The sequence below is a fragment of the Aricia agestis genome, chromosome 19, assembly GCF_905147365.1.
Source record: "Aricia agestis chromosome 19, ilAriAges1.1, whole genome shotgun sequence".
Classification (NCBI taxonomy): domain Eukaryota; kingdom Metazoa; phylum Arthropoda; class Insecta; order Lepidoptera; family Lycaenidae; genus Aricia; species Aricia agestis.
The window spans coordinates 1,533,831-1,553,896 of NC_056424.1; the positions used below are offsets into that span (position 1 = coordinate 1,533,831).

At 38.0% G+C, this 20,066-nt stretch overlaps 1 protein-coding gene across 2 annotated transcripts; it reads right to left on the reverse strand.

The window, feature by feature from the left end:
- Nucleotides 1-16: 16 nt before the first annotated feature.
- LOC121736384 lies at nucleotides 17-17,214 on the reverse strand. Of its 2 annotated transcripts, none has more exons than XM_042127552.1 (7): nucleotides 17,028-17,214; nucleotides 12,601-12,757; nucleotides 10,295-10,409; nucleotides 9,030-9,164; nucleotides 5,102-5,315; nucleotides 708-849; nucleotides 17-667 (listed from the first exon to the last, which is right to left on the reverse strand). In XM_042127552.1, the coding sequence occupies exons 1-7, from the start codon at nucleotides 17,188-17,190 to the stop codon at nucleotides 658-660; spliced, it is 936 nt and encodes a 311-aa protein (XP_041983486.1). In that variant the 5' UTR covers nucleotides 17,191-17,214; the 3' UTR covers nucleotides 17-657. The 2 variants fall into 2 exon arrangements, with proteins under 2 accessions (XP_041983486.1, XP_041983485.1); XM_042127551.1 differs by having other exon boundaries at nucleotides 17-658; nucleotides 699-849.
- Between the last annotated feature and the right edge of the window lie 2,852 nt (nucleotides 17,215-20,066).

Sequence of the window (20,066 nt, forward strand, 5' to 3'; positions counted from 1 at the left end):
TTATATTTATCGCAATGTAATTATTATTATAATGTTGATTCCTTCATTTACTTTCAATGTAAATGAAAGAATCAACATTATATTTCCTAATTATTAATGTCTAAATTCATTCCAACAAGTGTAACACTTTGAACTTAGTTGCAGTCAAAAACACCTCTCTTTGTTCACTATATTCAAGGACCTACCTCTGATATACAAGTAATTCATTTTTAATGTATTTTATTTACTTTATCTTACACTTCATCTAGTCATGTCGTATATACTTAATGTAATAGTGCAGTTCATGTCGTCGTACTCGGCGAACTGGCTGGGCGTACACTTGATCATATCTTGGCCTGTTATCTAGTCTATAGTAAGTGTACACTTTGCCATAATATATTATATCTAGTCTATATTAGTGCGCGGAAGGTGCCATTCATGTCGTCGTACTCGGCGAACTGGCTGGGCGTACACTTGATCATATCTTGGCCTATTATCTAGTCTATAGTAAGTGTACACTTTGCCATAATATATTATATCTAGTCTATATTAGTGCGCGGAAGGTGCCGTTCGTGTCGTCGTCGTACGTCGAACTGGCTGGGCGTACAGGGTACACTTGATCATAAATTATCTTGGCCTATTATATTGTCTATAGTAAGTGTACACTTTGCCATATATCTAGTCTATACCATGTGTACACTTGGTAATAGACTATATATTAGTCTATATTGAGTGCGCGGAAGGTGCCGTTCATGTCGTCGTACTCGGCGAACTGGCTGGGCGTACACTTGGTGCTGTCCATCTTGATGGCGCTCAGTTTCCCAATCAGCACCAACTCCTCGTCGCTGCAGAGGTCATAAGCGACGATCTCTGCAAATTTTTAGACATATTGCAATACTTGAAATAAAGAATTGAAAATATGAAGCAGGTAAGTACCAGTTAAAAAAAATCAACTCATCTTATTACTCAACTCAATATATTAATAATAATAATAATAATTTATTTGCCAGAGTGAGATGTACAAAATGGTATTCATAATAAAATACAGGATCATATCACTCAACTAAATTAATAGTATGCAAATGTCATTTACTTAATCTAAAAGGTGGAGAAAAGAAGTTATAGAAGTATTACTAAATGTCACAATATGTCAGTAATATGTCAATAATAATAAAAAAAAACTGTCAGAAATAAGAACCAACGAAAAAATCCTTCACTTTATAAAAACAATTATTTGTAAGCCATATTGAGTTGAGTGATAAAATAACTTTGAATTTATTTGTAAAAACTTGTCGATGGCTTCTAATTAATTTTATTAGTTTTAGGGCCTGTTTCACCACTCTCTGATAAAGTGCCGAATAGGCTATTCACAGCTTTTTTGACTGATTCTCCATACTTCATATCCGGCACTTTATCAGGAAGTGGTGAAACCGGCCCTTAATTGTTTTATTGCACAGCTGTAACTTATTCTTAAAAAATATATAAAATAAAAATAAACGTAAGTAGTGATTTTATTATTCTCTTTAGTGTTATCAGCTAATTACTGCTTTAAGTAAACCTACACGGATATAAAACCCACGTTTTTATGGACATACAATAATATCATTTTTTACTAACGAACTTATCTAATCCCAAATATATAAAATAGGTTTGATGTGCAATGAACATAAAAATAAATTTTTTACAAAGCTAATTTCAAAGCTCTAAACTTTTATTCTTATTCTAACTTTGTCAGTGACATAGAATAACTTAATAGTTAATCATTTTAAAACTTATTTGTAATGCTGTATTAAATACTTATTTTTTTTATCTAAATAATGAAGACATATGAGTGGATAAACTACGTAAGTAATAATTTGAATTTGAAAACTGCCGTTTATTGCAAAAATTTAGGTTTTAGGACCGGGTAGGTGATTTGAAATAATTAAATGTGGATTGTATGTTTATAATATAGTTATATTTAATATTATACAATTTCACGACCTCTGTGGGTCAGTTGGTGGGCTGTTGGTAGCTCAAGCCGGGGGTCGCGGGTTCGAATGTCGCCCACGGAACAAAAGTTTTTCAAAAAAAGTTGCTGGGTCTTGGATGTGTATTAAATATGTGTATCATATAATAAAAATCTTAAATATATGTATAGTATAAAAAAGTAATTAAATATATTTCCGTTGTCTGGTACCCGTAACACAAGTCCTTCAGGTACTTAGCACGGGGCCAGACTGACGTGGTGTGAAGCGTCCATAGCTATTATTATTATTATTATTATATAGCTGATGCCTGATGTACATAAGCTAGATGAAGTAGGTAAGTTACAAGATATATTCAAATTATAAGGAAAGAAAATACCTAAGTAAATGCTCTTATGTTGCAAAATGTTAGTTACCTACTTGTTCCATTCATGTTTTTGTTAATACGTAAAAACTTCGTATTTCGTAAAATATTCTAATAAACATTAATGCTATGATCAAAAAAGATGACAAAAAATTTATTGCATTAAATGATACAGTATAAATAATTTATTTTTCGGAATTTCTGTTTTTCGCAATTTTAATATTAGTACCTGGATGACCAAGCTTTGCTCGGTATTCGATAAAACACGAATAAAATGATATTTTCTAAAAACGATTCCTAGCTAGATTTATCGCCCCCGAAACCCCCTATATACTAAATTTCATGAAAATCGTAGGAGCCGATTCCGAGATTCCAATTATATATAATATACAAGAATTGCTCGTTTAAAGATATAAGATATCGATAAAACACGAATAAAAAGACATTTTCTGAAAATGATTCCTAGCTAGATCAATTTATCGCCCCCGAAACCCCCTATATACTAAATTTCATGAAAATCGTTGAAGCCGATTCCGAGATTCCAATTTTATATATATATCTACAAGAATTGCTCGTTTAAAGATATAAGATAAGTGATAGTCATTATTAAAGATGGTACTTAATAATATTTTAACTATTTTATTTTATGTAATCTTGAATTCAAGCGTTGTAGGCGTTATTTATTTAGCACTTAAGTACTCTACAATTTTAAGTATGTACTTTATTTTAAATCAATGCAGATTGTTGGCAATAAATAAATAGATTTTATAATTATAGTAGTTAATAGTAGCCAAGAGTCGGGTGGGTTGCACCAGAGGCATGGTTAAAGTTAAAATGGTCAAAGTTATGTTTATAGTTAAGGCTAACTTTGACATTAACCACAGAATTTGACAGATGACAGCTGGTCCGACAAGGCTTGAAATGAACGTGGGCGGGGGAGCTGCTGGTAAAGGAGAACTGTCAAAAATGGCGTTTTTGTATGATGACAGCGTTAGTTCCTTTTTTGCCACGTGCATTTAAAGCCTTGTCGAGCTCAAGGTTATGGTTAAATATGGCGTCCATTTTTTACTTATTTTATAGTGCCAAAATGTACGGTTCCTGTAGAAATGTATGTGGGATCGATTCGTCAATTACGTACATAGTAGTTTAAAATTTAGAATGGACGTTAGTTATTTAAAAATTATACAGCACATTTATGTGCAATAATGTTACAACTTATAGTGATAGTGTAAACAATAAATGATCGGTCAAGGTCGAGGCGCACTCGCGCACGAAGGGTTCCGTACCGACTACCGAGAGCAAAAATAGGCCAAAAATTGTGTTTTTTGTCTCCAGTCCAGTCCCCATAAATCTATATTCTATTTTAATATTATTATTAGTTATTAAAGTACACATAATATAACTAAGGGCTTTTTGAAAATTTCAAGTGCCTACCTGTTGCCATTATTGATTACGAGCAAAAAAGGCCAAAAAAATCAGGTTTATTGTATGGGAGCCCCCAAGCCCTTTGTTTTTAGTATTTTTTGTTATAGCGGCAACAGAAATACACAATCTGTGAAAATTTCAGAAGTCTAGTTATAGCGGTTTAGCCTGGTGACCGACAGACGGACAGACATCGAAGTACCGTCCCGTCCGCAGGCGCGGTCGTCGCCTGAAATTTTGGGGGGTCACTCAGTAGTCACTACACTTTTTTATCTGCGCCCCCGGACGGTTCTGGGTTCACAGCAGCTGTCTAATTTCGGACGAAGTGGTGGTTAGGGGATAGCTAGAAATTTCCTTTTATTATTTAGCAAGATTTTGAGATTTTCCAATTTTACCTTAGATTTTGGGGGGGTCATGTCCCCTGTGACCCCCCCCCCCCCCCTTCGGACCGCGCCTGCCGCCTGCGCCGTCCGTTAATAGGGTCCCGTTTTTACCCTTTCAAACTCAAGCTCAATTTTTTTAAATCAGAATAAATTTTTGAAAATGTTCTCTGAAAGTCTACATGATGCCTACCACCGGTTCGGGAACTAACCCGGCGAGAAGAACCGGCGTAAGAAACTCGCACGGGGCCCACTTTCTTACCAAAAAATGTGAGAAAAAAACTTAAAACAATGTCAACATACATACATTGGGTACGGAACCCTAAAAGTAATGACAAATACAATTTTAATCACCGCCTAGTATATTTACCTTAGTATCATTATCGTCAACAAACGTACATTATTTAATTAAAACAGCTGACACGTGAAGTATATTTAATGGTCGACAATCACGTTTCCAGCTGGCAATACCTACTGACAGTGGTATTAATTGTTTGTTGACAAACAGCCAAGACCCAGTGTTTCTCAACCTTTTTCAGCCACGGACCCCTACAAAGACCAGCAGTTTCACGAACCCCTTAATAAAATAAACAGCAAAAAATCGGAATATGTATGGTCTAGAGATGACACCGCGGACCGCCATTCATGTACTCGCGGACCCCAGGGATCCGCGCGGAACACTTACAGTGTTTGTGCGCGAACTCCTCCAAAACGGCTCAACCAATTTTAATGAAATTCTCAATGTACTATCAGAGAAGTTGATTCCTAGGCAGACCTACGTAGTTTGGTCACGGTACGTCTAACCCAGCCGATAGTTCACATTTAATGACTTTGGTCTGTCAACTGCCCAGGAATCAAGTTCCTTGATGCTACATTTGTTAGGTCAGGTTTTATCTACTTTTTATAAAAATAATTATACTAGAAATAATGGCAAAATAACGCTTGCCGGGTCATCTAGTATTTTATAACCAGAAAAATGGATAACTCACCCTGTAACTCCTGTATGCTCTTACTCGTCCCCCCGTAGTCTTTGGGCAGGGACTCCTTGCAGTAGTACTGGAGGAGGTCTTCCCCGGAGTCGTTGGCCATCACCCGGTCGAAGATCTTCTTACTGAGGATGGGGCGGAACAGGGAGATGAAGGAGTGGACCATCTTGGAGCGCGTGAGGAGGTGGCACCGCTTGAGACGCATGCCGTATGCTTCCTGGAGAAGATAATGTATAGGTTTTATGAATGTCGTCTTTGTGGCTAGGAGAAATATCTTTATGCTTTCTTAAGAAGAGTATATTACATAATATTATACTAATTATATATTTTTTTTAGTTTGGAAGTTGCTGAGGGCGTAATAAAAGCGACTGATATATGCATTTTTTGGTAGATTTTATACGTGGGAGAGCCATGCTTCGGCACGAATGGGCCGGCTCGACCGGATGAATACCACGTTCTCACAGAAAACCGGCGTGAAACAGCGCTTGCGCTGTGTTTCGCCGAGTGAGTGAGTTTACCGGAGGCCCAATCCCCTACCCTATTCCCTTTCCTACCCTCCCCTATTCCCTTCCCTTCCCTACCCTCCCCTATTACCCTATTCCCTCTTAAAAGGCCGGCAACGCACATGCAGCTCTTCTGATGCTGCGAGTGTCCATGGGCGACGGAAGTTGCTTTCCATCAGGTGACCCGTTGGCTCGTTTGCCCCCTTGTTTCATAAAAAAAAAAAAAAATAGATAATATAGCAGTTCTCACGGCTCCGCAATAATTTTAAGTTGTTGATATTTGTAGAGAGTTCAATTATAAGATGCAAATTGATAAAATATAGCGTAACAAACGTTTACTTTATGAGAAACACACGCGGAAAATTACAATAACATACTCAGTCATAACGTAGCATGCCATACAGTAAGTAAATAATAATTAATAACCATACATAAAATACACATATGTAAATAAACTCATGATAATCGTACACGTTTATACGTGGGAGAGCCATGCTTCGGCACGAATGGGTCGGCTCGACTGGAGAAATACCACGTTCTCACAGAAAACCGCTGTTTCACGCCGAGTGACTGAGTTTACCGGAGGCCCAATTCCCTTCCCTCCCCTATTCCCTTCCCTTCCCATCCTTACCCACCCCTATTACCCTATGCCCTCTTAAAAGGCCGGCAACGCACCTGCAGCTCTTCTGATGCTGCGAGTGTCCATGGGCGGCGGAAGTTGCTTTCCATCAGGTGACCCGTTTGCTCGTTTGCCCCCTTCTTTCATAAAAAACACTAAAACACTATTGAATATAGCCACCAAAATTTTGATTTCATCTTCGACTTCTCATCATTCACCGTAAATAAGAGGAGTCCACACCGCCCTTTTTTCCATACAAACGTTGTCCCCTGTTTCCTCCCTGGATAATGCTAGTAGAGTTATAATTTTTTCCTGAATATCTACGGCCACTAATACAGTGTCCTGTATTAGTTTTATTTTTTCCTGTACATGTTTTATTTTTTTTTCATAGTTTAATTATTAAATAAGATATGAACGTTCAAAAACCCAAAAAATGGCCAGATTTTCCGCTGTGTTCAAACATCCAGAAAACAGATTTGGCTAGATTATACAAAAAAATAAAACATAGGAACACAGTTCAAGCCTTTATTTAATCTTTAATGAAAAAAGTACTTATATCGGTTAAGTTTTGGAGAAGGAATCAGGGGAGAACGAATCGTTGATTTTCTGCAGTTGTCTCTATCGCGTTCTGCGGTATAGGCTTGAGGTAAGGGAGACAGCTATAGATATTACACGTACATTTTTCATTTCTCTAGCCCCTGGTGTCTTTAGGCTTTGCTAAAAGTTTAGACAGTGGTAGTGACTGAAACCTATTTTCTGCTTTGTATTCCTACTAGCCAGTCAATATCTACTTACTACGGAACAAATCTCGTAAGCACTGACGTATACTCATAGAATCCAGGCATAACATATCATGAAAAGCCATTAAAGATTGTCTTATCTTTTGAAGCAATTAATATACTATTTAAATGAGAGCAACAGATTACAGATATGACGCAAATATCTAACGACCAAGGTATGCGTGACGGCTACACTTTTCCTCGTTATGATGGTGCTAAAATATAATAGTTGTAGTAATGTTTATAATTAACGATGGCCGAGAAACTATTTTGCTAAATGACTAGAACTAACTACCTATAAATAGGTATAGTTAGTGCTTATATGCTCGAGTGTTTTTAATCTACTTTATGAAGATTTAATAATGATAAATCTATTAATCCAGACTTCCATATCAATACTAATATTATATTATGCAAAAGTGTATCTGTTTGTTACGTCTTCACACCCAAACCGCTCAACTGATTTTGCTGAAATCTAGCATGGAGATACCTTGAGTCCCGGGAAAGGACATAGGGTACTTTTCATCCCGGACAAAACGGTCCCAGCGCGATAAACAAATGTTGGTGCAACGGAGTAACAATTGCGGGCATTATTGAGTAACTAGTTTGCATGCTTGCATACTTTTGATACTGATACACAGTGTGGCCTAACGCCTCCGTGGTCTAGTGGTTAGAGCGTCGCTCTCGACTTCGGAGGTCGTGGGTTCGAATCCCGCGTTGGAAACATGTTATTTCCAAGTTTGGTTAGGACAATGCAGGCTGATCACCTGATTGTCTGACAAGTAAGATGATCCATGCGTCGGATGGGCATGTAAAAAGTCGGTCCTGCGCCTGATCTCTCGCCAGTCGTGTCGGTCTTCCGTCCCACTGGGTTATGAGAGTAAAGGAATAGGAGTGCTCTTGTGTACTGCGCACACACTTGGGCACTATAAAATTACTCCTGCGTACCTGGTCTAGTTTCAATGAAACCGGCCACCGTCACCGAAACCGGTGTGGGGAGTATTATTATTATTACACAGTGTGGCGGTACCCACAATTCGCCTAACATTCCTGCATCGCGCTATCGAAGTTTCGGAGAACGGAAAGATATATACAACGTCTGAAATGACGTCAGTGGGCTTTTGCCTGACCGAGCATGCTATCTCGCTCGGCCGGAAGATCTTCCTTTTCGGCAGCCACGAACAACGTTAAAACAGCTTAAAAAGTGAATTAGTCCCCAACTCCAATACATGGTTGATCCAAGCAACAATAATTAACAGGTATGTATGTTATACATTACCGGCAAAGCTAAAATCCCTTGTAGCATTGCCAAGTGCTGCAATGTCAAGGTCTTCTGAGTTTGACATCCAAACTCTACCAAAGGCACAGATAAACTTTAGGCTATCGACCCTTACCAGATAAATCTTGTCAACTGCTCCTGCCAAGTATCCCGAAAGTTCACGTGGTTCTACCGGGGCCGGATTTATATTTTACTAGAGATCGCCCAATGGTCGAAATTCGACCTTAGTTTCAACGACATTAGGACTACTACCTTGTAAAAAATATTGACTTTATATTTTTTTTTTCAACACTTGTCTCTGGGACTCAGCTGATCTCAGACTGGCCGTGTAAGCATTGTCTAATAGTATCTTACTACTACTTAATAAAAAAACTACAATCCATTTTCAATTTGTCCACTTGTTGTCAACAGACTTCAAACATAAATAAAAGAGTATGATTCGTATGTATAGGCTTGTCACTCAAAAATCTGTCATTTCACATGTGTGTGTTTTGGAGTAAAAATCTATAACTGTGCAAAATTTCATGCAACTACGTTTCCCCATTTTTCGTAAAAAGGGTTACAAAGTTTGTCGTTCGCGTATTAATATTATGATGATGATGAGCATAGGCCGCTTTAATTTTGCCGCCCCTATGTACGAACTCTGCCACCCGCCTCTAGGGCGCCATAGGACGCTGCCGCCCATAGGCCATGACCATATTATAGCCCTATACTGCCTATACATAAACCCATAGCTAGCCGTTCTACTCACCAGGAAGGTCAGCAAGCAGACCCTCAGCTGGAAGAAGTTGACGTGCGTGATGAAGTGCTGCAGGTCGGTGTCCGTCATGTCGAACACCAGCACTATCCCGCTGTTGTAGTCGTGGGACTTGATGTATTCCAGACACTGAAAATGACACTTATTAGATATTTGGAATACCAATGATTTGAGAAGTTCACTCCTCTTCTGCTACGTTGCTCAGAGAAACCGCATATAATACGAGAAAGAAGTTTTACTTCTAGTTCATGTCACGTCAGGTTGCAAATGAGAAATGCTTATTTGAAGCAGGTTAAACTAGAAGTTCGCCACAGATGTATGCCCAAACTGGAATTTGGGCAAGTAAACATTGCTAGCGCTCCTCTGAGCTAGGATCTCCTAGGATCGACAGCAGTATGAAGAGTATCCGTATGGAGAATAGCCCGAGGGGCATACTGAAGCGGTCCTAGAAGTAGGTACCCGCACAGAATATAATATAAGTAGTACCAACAGAATTCCCACTCGTGAAAGCCGTTTAAAAAATAACAACTCATGCTACGATACTATAAAGTTCAAATTCCGACCGCGCAGTGTTAGGTGCCTACAGTTATATTTGCCTACATGTGCGCTCTCTTTCTATCGCGTAAGAGGTACCCTTTCTGACGAAATCAAGATTGTCACCTTTTAGAAAATAAAATAATCTTCTTTTAATTACTTTAGCTACTAATAGCAAACTTTTTTGTAGTAATAATCAAATTTTAGTAACCCAACGTATATTTTATAATAGTTTTATATTCGATTATAGTGTAGGAGCTGGTCAGGTTTTTTACAACTTAAACACAGTAACTTGTGTTTATTTATGTGTAGTATGCGGTTTGTTTGTAACAAATTGGTTTATTTGCTATGTTAGTGTAATTTTTTTTAATCTTTTTTTTGTATTTTAAAGTCTTAAATTACTTTATTGAAATATTTCTTTGACTTTTTTCAATTGTTCATATTTATCAGATTAATAACGATTCTGTCACAGCGGTTAAATCAGTACGTAGATATATGCGACGAAAAAATCTTGCGCGCGCGTCACCGCTCGCTTGTGAGTCACTTGTGATCTGTCCCTTTGAAGGGGTACTTACAGTTCGATACCTAAACGCGCGAGTGGGATAGGCCTGGTACCCGCAACGATACTTAATCAGAAGAAGATTTAAGGAATCCCGGCTCACTTCCACTTTCTACCTTCTATGGTGTTCAGAAACTGAAAAATTACAAAATGAAAACAAACTTACAGTATAGGCGAACTTGTAGACGGGGGCCATGACCTCGTTGAAAACCTTGCCCGTCAGCTTGACGATGATGATGCGGTAGTACTCCGACGTCAGCTGCGGCATCGCCAGCAGCTTGCTGCAACAGACAGGGGACAGCTACACGACAGCAGCGCAAAGGAAGAGGTCCTATCAAACGTACATAGTAAGGAGATCCTTAAGGTTACGCCGTCTTAAAGTAAAAAACCGTGTTGGATATGTTTTAGACAGCTTGTTTTCTATGAGAGGCCGGCCCGGCCTCGTAGAAACCCTGGTTAAATAATCAGCCTTACAGGAAACTCGTGAAGAAATTAGAGTAATTATTTGCATATTTCACCCAATTCGTCTATCTTCACAATATCTACACATCTACACATTTAAATAAAATTGGAGTGTCTGTTTGTAATATTGAAATAACCGTTTTTACTACATGCATATGAATATTTAGACAGTACATACACCAAAATAACAATTTTTAGAATTTTTGTCTGTATGTCTGTCTGTTTGTTCCGGCTAATCTCCGAAATGGCTAGACCGATTTTGCCGGGACTTTTATTGGCAGATAGCTGATGTAATAAGGAGTAACTTAGGCTACTTTTTATCTGATTTCCAAAAAGGAGTAGGATATTTTTTACTTTTTTATGTTTTACGGTCCACAAACGGCGGAGTAAAATACATAGGTATTTTATTCCGCCGTTTGTGGACCGATTTTCAAAATTATTTTGTTGTTGCATAAAATATGGTCCAAATTGGATACCATGTTCATAATTTGTTATCAACTTATCACATTTCTTTGCCGCGGACGAAGTCGCGGGTAACAGCTAGTATTATAATAAAATAATAGTAAATATTCGGGAGCCAATACAATATGACGAACAAACATCAAATCAAAGCTTTCCTCTTTATTTTTGAACACGCTGAATGTAATCTTGGGCTGAATATTATTATGTAATTGAATCCTTTGCACGATTTTTACCAGCTATCTCCAGTAGTCAGTACCTAGTAAGTATCATTAATAATTCGAAACTTTGCATACGTATTGAAAGGCAATGCAATAATATAAATAAAGCGTGATTTTTTTAGTTTTTTTACACTATTATTATCAGAAAAGAATTGTAGATAGTTACAGATTAACAAAGATAATCTTTCTTTACATCCTTGTGTCACTTCCTTGTTGTTATAATTATCTCTCATCACTATAATAATTGATCTAACAACATTATTATGATAATAAACAGAGGGCTAATAGTCTATATTACTACATAAAACATTGAATTTAATTTGACATCAAGCGTTTTAAACTACATGCATTTTACCTGAACAAGGAAATACATATTTTCAAACGACAATTAATGATCATACGATCAATTATTATAATATTTATCGCACGCTCTAAACGCAACGATCGCATCAAGAAATTCCGTAATGTAACTAACCTAACCTAACCTAATGCTAAGTAGTAAATACTCACATACGGTTTTGCTCGATCGAGCAATCGCGTAGAGCAAAACCCACGGCTTGGGCCTTTGTCGATACATTCATCATTGCTCGATAGTTTTACTCCAAATCGAAGGAAACTAGATATATTATTATTTAACTAGATATATTAACTAGATATATTCAATCGTGCCGGCTCGATCAAAAACCACAGTGTGGACCGCAAAACTCACAGAGTTGTGCGGTCCACACTGTGGTTTTTGCTCAATTGCTCAATTTGGAGCAAAACTATCGAATAAAGCCGTTTGTGAGTACTTAGCACACTACCGACCGTCACAGTGGTGTGGTGTTGGCCGACTTCGGCACGGTGTTTTGTTTTAAATGTGTTTGTAAGTTGAAATGCTAGGCAGTATCTTTACCGCGGCAGTGCCACACGAATTTTTTTTTATGAAATAAGGGGGCAAACGAGCAAACGGGTCACCTGATGGAAAGCAACTTCCGTCGCCCATGGACACTCGCAGCATCAGAAGAGCTGCAGGTGCGTTGCCGGCCTTTTAAGAGGGAATTGGGTAATAGGGGAGGGATGGGAAGGGAAGGGAATAGGGGAGGGTAGGGAAGAGAATAGGGTAGGGGGTTGGGCCTCCGGTAAACTCACTCACTCGGCGAAACACAGCTCATGCGCTGTTTCACCCCGGTTTTCTGTGAGAACGTGGTATATCTCCGGTCAAGCCGGCCCATTCGTGTTGAAGCATGGCTCTCCCACGTCTTTTGGGCAATCTGTTTAGGTTAGCCAACCCTGCAAAACTTGTTTTTGTATTGTATTTTTTGCGAGTAAAAAAAAATCTCCAACTTACAAATGCTCCTTGAAGTGTTCGTAGTGGACCCTGGGGTCTACGGGCAGGAAGTACTCCGGTCTCAGGGTCCTCGCGGTGGTGATGTTCTCTATCACGCGTTTGGCTCGCTCCAGGGAACCCTTGGCCATCACTATCGTCATCTCCAGGTAGTGTGGAGCTGGAAAATCAAATTGCAATAAAAAAAAGTTTTATATTGAATGATTTTTATGGCCAGGAAACGAGTAAATGTTTAGCTTGAAGCTATATATAAGGGATAGCACATGTACACTCGCAACAGAGAAGTTCGCAGTGTCAGCAAACTCGCTCGGTTGGTTTCCTTTGAAGCTGAGGTATTATATAACAGCCAAGGATGGCTCTATAATGCTAAAATGGACATATTCGTGCGTAAAAAAACTAGGCATTTACATCCGTTGTGGATGATTTATACAGTATTTTTCAGAGCAACTTCGCTCTGAAAAATACTGTAGCACCTGGGACAAGATTTTTAAATGTCCGTATGGTTGCCCAAGCGCACAAGGCATTCTCGCATCATAGTCGGCCTAGTCCAGAGGAAAGAACTAGTCAATACGTCTGGGACCAACTATGTGCGGGTTTCCTCACGATGTTTTCCTTCACCGTACGAGAGTCCGTATTATGTACTTGAGATCAGAAAATGTCTCATAGGTACACGCCTCCACCGGGGTTCGAACTTTGAACCTGCAACCTCTAGGAGTGGTCTGCCGTCTGATCTGCTCATTAGGCTACGGACGCTCAATTATTACGAGCTATTCGTGCGTACGAATGAAAAATTACAATATTGGGACTAGGACGAGAAAAAAACTAAAGCTGGGGAATAAAAGCCAAAACGCCCAAATATTGCCAATGAAGAAGTATAGAATGCAGATTAACCCTCGTAAACGTAAAAATGTCCAGCCTTCAGGTATTTACTCCACTTATACTTAACCAGCCTATAATTATTAAAGTCTACTTAAGAGCTCACCTGACTCTAAAAATCAAACATCGTCCTTCTCTCTTCACACTCACGCCCGTCTTTCATATGCCAGGTGAAAAAGGACGGCGCGGAATCATCGCCGAGTTAGTTTTACTTGAATAAAAGACGAACTATAATGATTATGAAAAAAGTGTTTTGAGCAAATTTAGGTTTTATCAAAACCTTTTTATATATTAAAAAATATTAAAGAAAAGACAGCAAACTTCGAAGATCCAAGCAAAAATGTGTCTAAAACAAGGTTTTTTGTAAAAAAGAAACTATCGAGCATTTTTTGAGTAATCGTGTTTTCGTCTTGAGCATTTAATCTTTATGAACTGAAGTTACTAGTGTCAAAAAATCAGTTTTCTAGACCTTACAGATTTTGAGATCTAGGTTAATGTATGTGTAGTCAAGTTAGGGTCATATGGGCTCTTATCTGCTTTTGAGTATGAGTCACTTTAAGGCTGTTTACCTACTCGTAGTGCTTAAAACTAGGTCACACTTTTATTACTTTTAAAAGACCGCGGAAGTAACGAATCCGAAAGGAGAGCGAATTGTGAAAAATTGACCAAAGATCATAATAATCTATACTAATATTATAAATGCAAAAGTATCTCTGTCTGTCTGTCTGTCTGTCTCGCTTTCACGCCAAAACTACCGAACCGATTGTAATGAAATTTTGTATATGTACAGATAGTATAAAGCCTGAGAAAAGACATAGACTACTTTTTTACGGGAAAAAAGGGTTGTAAGGGGTGAAAATGCGTAAATTTGTTCAAATTAAACTAGTTCCAAAAATTCATAATAGATGGCGCCGTGCGTCTCCTACATCGCGGTGACGCTTGCCCAGACTTCTTTCTATAAGATGTGGTATCATCTTATATTCGATTTTCGATTTTTTTTTCGTTTGTTATTACTTTTTTACGTTAAATAACTCAGTACTTTATCTATGCAGTGACCTAACCTTAAAAGTTAAACCTATCAATGATATAAATAGTTTATGGGTAAAGTTGTGTAATTATGGGCCTAAATAAGCTTTAAAATTAGGCATAAAATATAAAGTTTAATTTAAAAAAATTAAATATTATGTACACACCAGCTGTTTTGATTTAAGGGGTACCAGGGTTTTTTTATAAAAGCTTTTGACACCAATTTGTTGACATCGTGCGCTATAAATTACTGAAGTCCACGCGGACGAAGTCGCGGGCAACAGCTAGTAATCGATATTTCGAGCCGTCAGCCGCCTTTCCTTTCTGTCGCGTATTGTTTTTGTCGCGCCAAAAGTTTTCTCGATTAAATATATGCCTATCTTATCATGTAACCCATATAATACTAGTGACTTTTATTATTATAAAAAGGGACATTTTGTTTATTGCGTCTATATTATGTTCCAAAATTACAGGGTCTATAAATTGTTTCAAAATTTGGCAGAGACAGTGGTGACCACGGCAAAGAACAGAGGGTACATCTTATCGAGTAGCAGCAGCGTACGATTAGGGTATGTTATTCGAATATTCGAATACTCGTTTTATTCGAATATTCGACGATTCTATTATTCGAATATTCGCAAAATTATTTTTCGAATAATTCGAATAGTAAAAATATTTTTTATTTTTGTTTAAAATGGTATCAAACATAAAATTAACATAGGATAAGAACATAATTAAGTTTATTTCAGAAAAATAATATTATTTGTGAATATTATACATCTTTAATGATAATATTATAATATATAAATCTGTTTTTAGTCTAACTAATGAGTACACGACCATTCATCGTCGCCGTTGACCATGATTTAGAAACGTGTAATAAATTCATTTGCATGTTTTGAGGCAAAATAACGATTTTGCCTAAAGACATGAAAATGGAGATATTATAAACTCCTTTCAATCATAGATTTCAGTATCGTCAGTAATGGTCGCTCACGATCTGTATCCATTGACTTCTTTCAAGCATTACCACATGAGAAAAGTAAAAGGTGCTACGATCGAAAACGGCTTACACTTTACAGCCCTTCTTTTATTGCCCAGCTGTAACCTTAAAATATACAATTTAAAGTGTTTAACGATAAAAATTAACTATGTCATTTACAAAGATTTATGTTGATAAAAATAAAAATTAGAATTGCTTACTTCGTAGTATTAACAAAAGGGAACAAATAAAATAATGACCACCAAAAATGCTCTGATACCCTAAACTTGTTTACCAAAAAAAGATAATTACCACCAAAAAAAGAAAGTCTAAAATTGCAATACTACCAGCTATTTTAGTCACGGCTACACTTCAAATTGTAATCGAACGCCAAATATAGTAAATGATCACCAAATATAGTAAATGATCACCAAGTATAGTATATGATAACCAAATATAGTAAATGATCACCAAATATAGTAAACGATCACCAAATATAGTAAATGATCACCAAATATAGTATATGATCACCAAATATAGTAAATGATCACCAAACCGAGCAAATCAATGCGATATTTCTGTCCCATAAAGTTAATATACCTATAGGTATATTAACTTTATATTCTGTCCAAATAAATCACTACGATTGACAAAAATGTAAGCATAATATTAACAAAAAAGTTTAATAACTCCATATTATATTATGTTATATTTAGCAGTTTGGACCTGAAGAGATAACAGACGGACACCTACCCTTTCCAATATAAAACATTAGCATGGATGATGAGAGTTTTACATACTACATAATAATAAATGCGAAAGTTTGTCTGGCTGTCTGTCTGTAACCTCTTCACGCCCAAACCACTGAACCGATTTTGCTAAAATTAGGTATGGAGATACTTATACTGAGTCTCGTTATCATTATTTATATTATAATTATTTATTTACGATAGTTAATTAACGAGATATTGTAATTCTTTTGTATTTCATACATATATATAGTACATGGTTGTACGAAGGTTTTTGTTACTTTTGTTCAGAGTTTTCAGCATTTAAAAAAAATTGAATTATTCGAATAATATTCGAATTATTCGAATAGTAAATTTGTCGAATAATAACATTACGATAAAAAAAACAGTAAGTAGAACACAATTTGATGTCGGAAAGTTTTATCGTCCCAAATCCATAAGGTTTGGGGCTACTCCTACAACATAACATAAATGGATTTTCGGTACTACATAAGACGGTCTAACTCTCTTATTTTTTAAACAAAAATATTTCATTAAAAAACCGTTACCGACTAACTTTACCTCATACTATCCGTACTAATATTATAAATGTGAAAGTGTGTCTGTCTGTCTGTTACCTCTTCACGCCCAAACCGCTGAACTGATTTGGGTGAAACTTGGTATGGAGATATTTTGAGTCCCGGGAAAGGACATAGGATACTTTTTATCCCGGAAAAATGTACGGTTAAAAATAAAGAATTTAGGCGCCACGGAGTTGTGGCGTCATTTTGTTATTTATAAATTCTTTCTTTACTTACGAAAATCCTTCCCCAAAAAATGCGGCTGCTGGTGCACCCATTCGTCCAGGATCCTGACGGCCTCCTTCATCTCCCCGGGCCTCCCCATGCCGATGTCGTCTCTCACCACCTGCAGGGTGTCGGGAGGTACCTTCAGGTACGGTGTGTCGGGGATGAACTCCATCGTCAGACCACACTTGACCACAGCTCGTTAAATACTGAATGTAAAAATGTCGTCGCGCATAGCAATCATGTTTTATGACTGTTAAGGACGTTATTACATAATGCGGTAATTTACTTGTACGTTTGTGGCTAAGTGGTGGATAAGTTGATCCTAATATCTACTATCCATACTAATTATAAGTGAAAGTATGTCTGTCCGTCCGTCTGATAAATCTTTAAGCACGTCATTGATTTCTATTTTTAAACAGTTTAAATAGAATTCTTTGTTTTTAATAGATTCATACTTGATACTTATAATCCCGATAAATAAAAAGGATTTCTTTTAACCGTCTTGCAAAAAAGGAAGAAGTTACAATTCCGAGCCGAGCGCCTGTGAATATTGTTTTTCACAGCAAGATGTACAGTTCCGCACGACCAGCAAATTTCGGCGTAAAAAAGTTATGGGCAACATTCAAAATAAATATACTATATAAATGCGACAGTTTATAGTATTTATTTTGAGCGTGAAGAAGAAACACGTTTACGTGGGAGAGCCATGCTTCGGCACGAATAGACCGGCTCGACCGGAGAAATACCACGTTCTCGCAGAAAACCGGCGTGAAACAGCTCTTGCGCTGTGTTTCGCCGAGCCTCCCCTATTCTTTTCCCTACCCGCTCTTATTCCCTTTCCTTCCCTACCCTCCCCTATTACCCTATTCCATCTTAAAAGTCCGGCACCGCACCTGCAGCTCTTCTGATGCTGCGAGTGTCCATGGGCGACGGAAGTTGCTTTCCATCAGGTGACCCGTTTGCTCGTTTATCCCCTTATTTCATAAAAAAAAATAACAGACAGACAAACGAACATGTCGGTCTGTCTGTCTATATTACCTCTTCACGCCCAAACCGCTGAGTCGATTTTGCTGTTTGGTATGGATACTTTGAGTCTCGAGGAAGGACAAAAGATAGTTTTTATCCCGGAAAAATGTGCGGTTCCCGCGCGATAAACGAATTTTGGCGCAACGGAGTCGCGGGCGTCATCTAGTCCAAAATAAATTCAACAGAGACAAAGTCACAGAAAATCTTTGTAAACCTTTTTTTGATCATCAAAATTCTGTTTTACGAGCTTGCACTTGTTTTTCTCGTAAATATACACAGGCTGATACAAAATTATTAACAACATTAAAATATTATTTAATCTAAATTCTAAAATATTAAAACAATCTCAAATCATATTTTGTGAAATAAATTTATGAAAATTGAAAATTAATATTTTAACTAAACCCAATTTACATTCGTGCATTCATAGGCTGTACACAACCAGTGACGGATTAAGACGACTTGATGCCCTATGCAATCCATGCCTGTGGACCCCAACATCAGTTTTGTTTCCTAGAAACTTTTTTTGGTGTGGTTTTTTGTGACGTGAGAGTGGGACGTGGTGCCCTAAGGACGAATTTTTTTGTGCTCCTTCTCATGCCCCCTCAGACATGATGCCCTAGGGCCTAGGCTGTTGTTTAATTTGATTAAGGGTTAATCCGTCACTGTACACAACTTTATTATCGCTCCACGCTCTACGAAACTAGAGGTGGTAATCGGTGTATGTGTACTATCAGAGAAGTTGATTCAGGAGATGGGGGACCTAAGTAAGGTTGCGTTACGTCAGACCCAGTCGACAGATCACCACTAGCATCAAACGACGTGGGTCTGCTATCTATCTATCTGTTTATCACCTACCAATAAGGACCATGCCACACGATGCGGTGCGGCGGCGGTACGGCGCCTGACCGGTGCTGCTCCGGTGTCCTACATATAAAAACGGATGGAATGGCACACGGCGCGTTCGGTGCCGCTCCGGTGCTGCACCGCACGCGCACCGGAATCGAGATGAGGCGGGGACGCGGGGAGCCCGAGCCCGTCGCTGCTACAGTACTGCAAAACGTTGCGGTGCCACAGTGACCACACTCACCGTGTGGCCGGTAGTCCGGTGGGACGGACACCGGAGCGGTGCCGCACCGCGTCGTGTGGCATGGCCGTAACGTGTTACGGTATAATAATCGTAAGATTACGATTATTATTATTACTATTGGTATCTACCAATACCGATCCCGGATCCGTCTGATCACTGGTCTACCAATAATGCGTGGGTCTACGCGCCTTGCTCACTCCTTAGTCCCTACCCCACCAAAGAGACCTGAAAATCAAACTTTTCCCTCCAGTATTTATTGGGCGATCTTTAAGTTGTACGCGGCCTATGTCAGACGTCAATCATAAGATAGAATTATACCATATTTTAATATAATTGCGGAAATTTACATAATAACATAGTACAATAACTAGTAAGAACATAATATTATTATTATCATGCTATATGGGGAAAGGGATGTTTTGGCACATCATTGTTATGTGACGTAGCTGTCAATGAAGATAACAACAATAGAGAATATTACACAAAGGTGTTTTTAAAGAAAATTACAGTAAATAATCTGGTAACGTGACGAGAAAAAGAACTAAACGATTATATCATACAAAAACGTCATTTTTGACATGTGTTTGACAGTTCTTCTTTACCAGCAGCGCTAACGTCAATGTCACCCACGTCTATTTAAAGCCTTGTCGAGCTCTACATAATACATTCCTCATCTCAGAATATTGACAGTAACATTGTCAAACGTCGAAAAAAACTTTGTGTCTGTTCTGGTGCTGCTTAATGCTTCTAGCAAGCTTCTAGCGTGGGAACAGTTCAGTAATAATATTATACATGGGTGTACCCATGTATGTGTAGGGGCAGGGGGGCATCCCCCCTAGAAGATAAAATAAACATCAATTTTCCTGGCAAGTGGGAATTAAAAACGTGTTACCTATTCGGCGCAAAATGAAGTGTCGGAAACAAAATATATT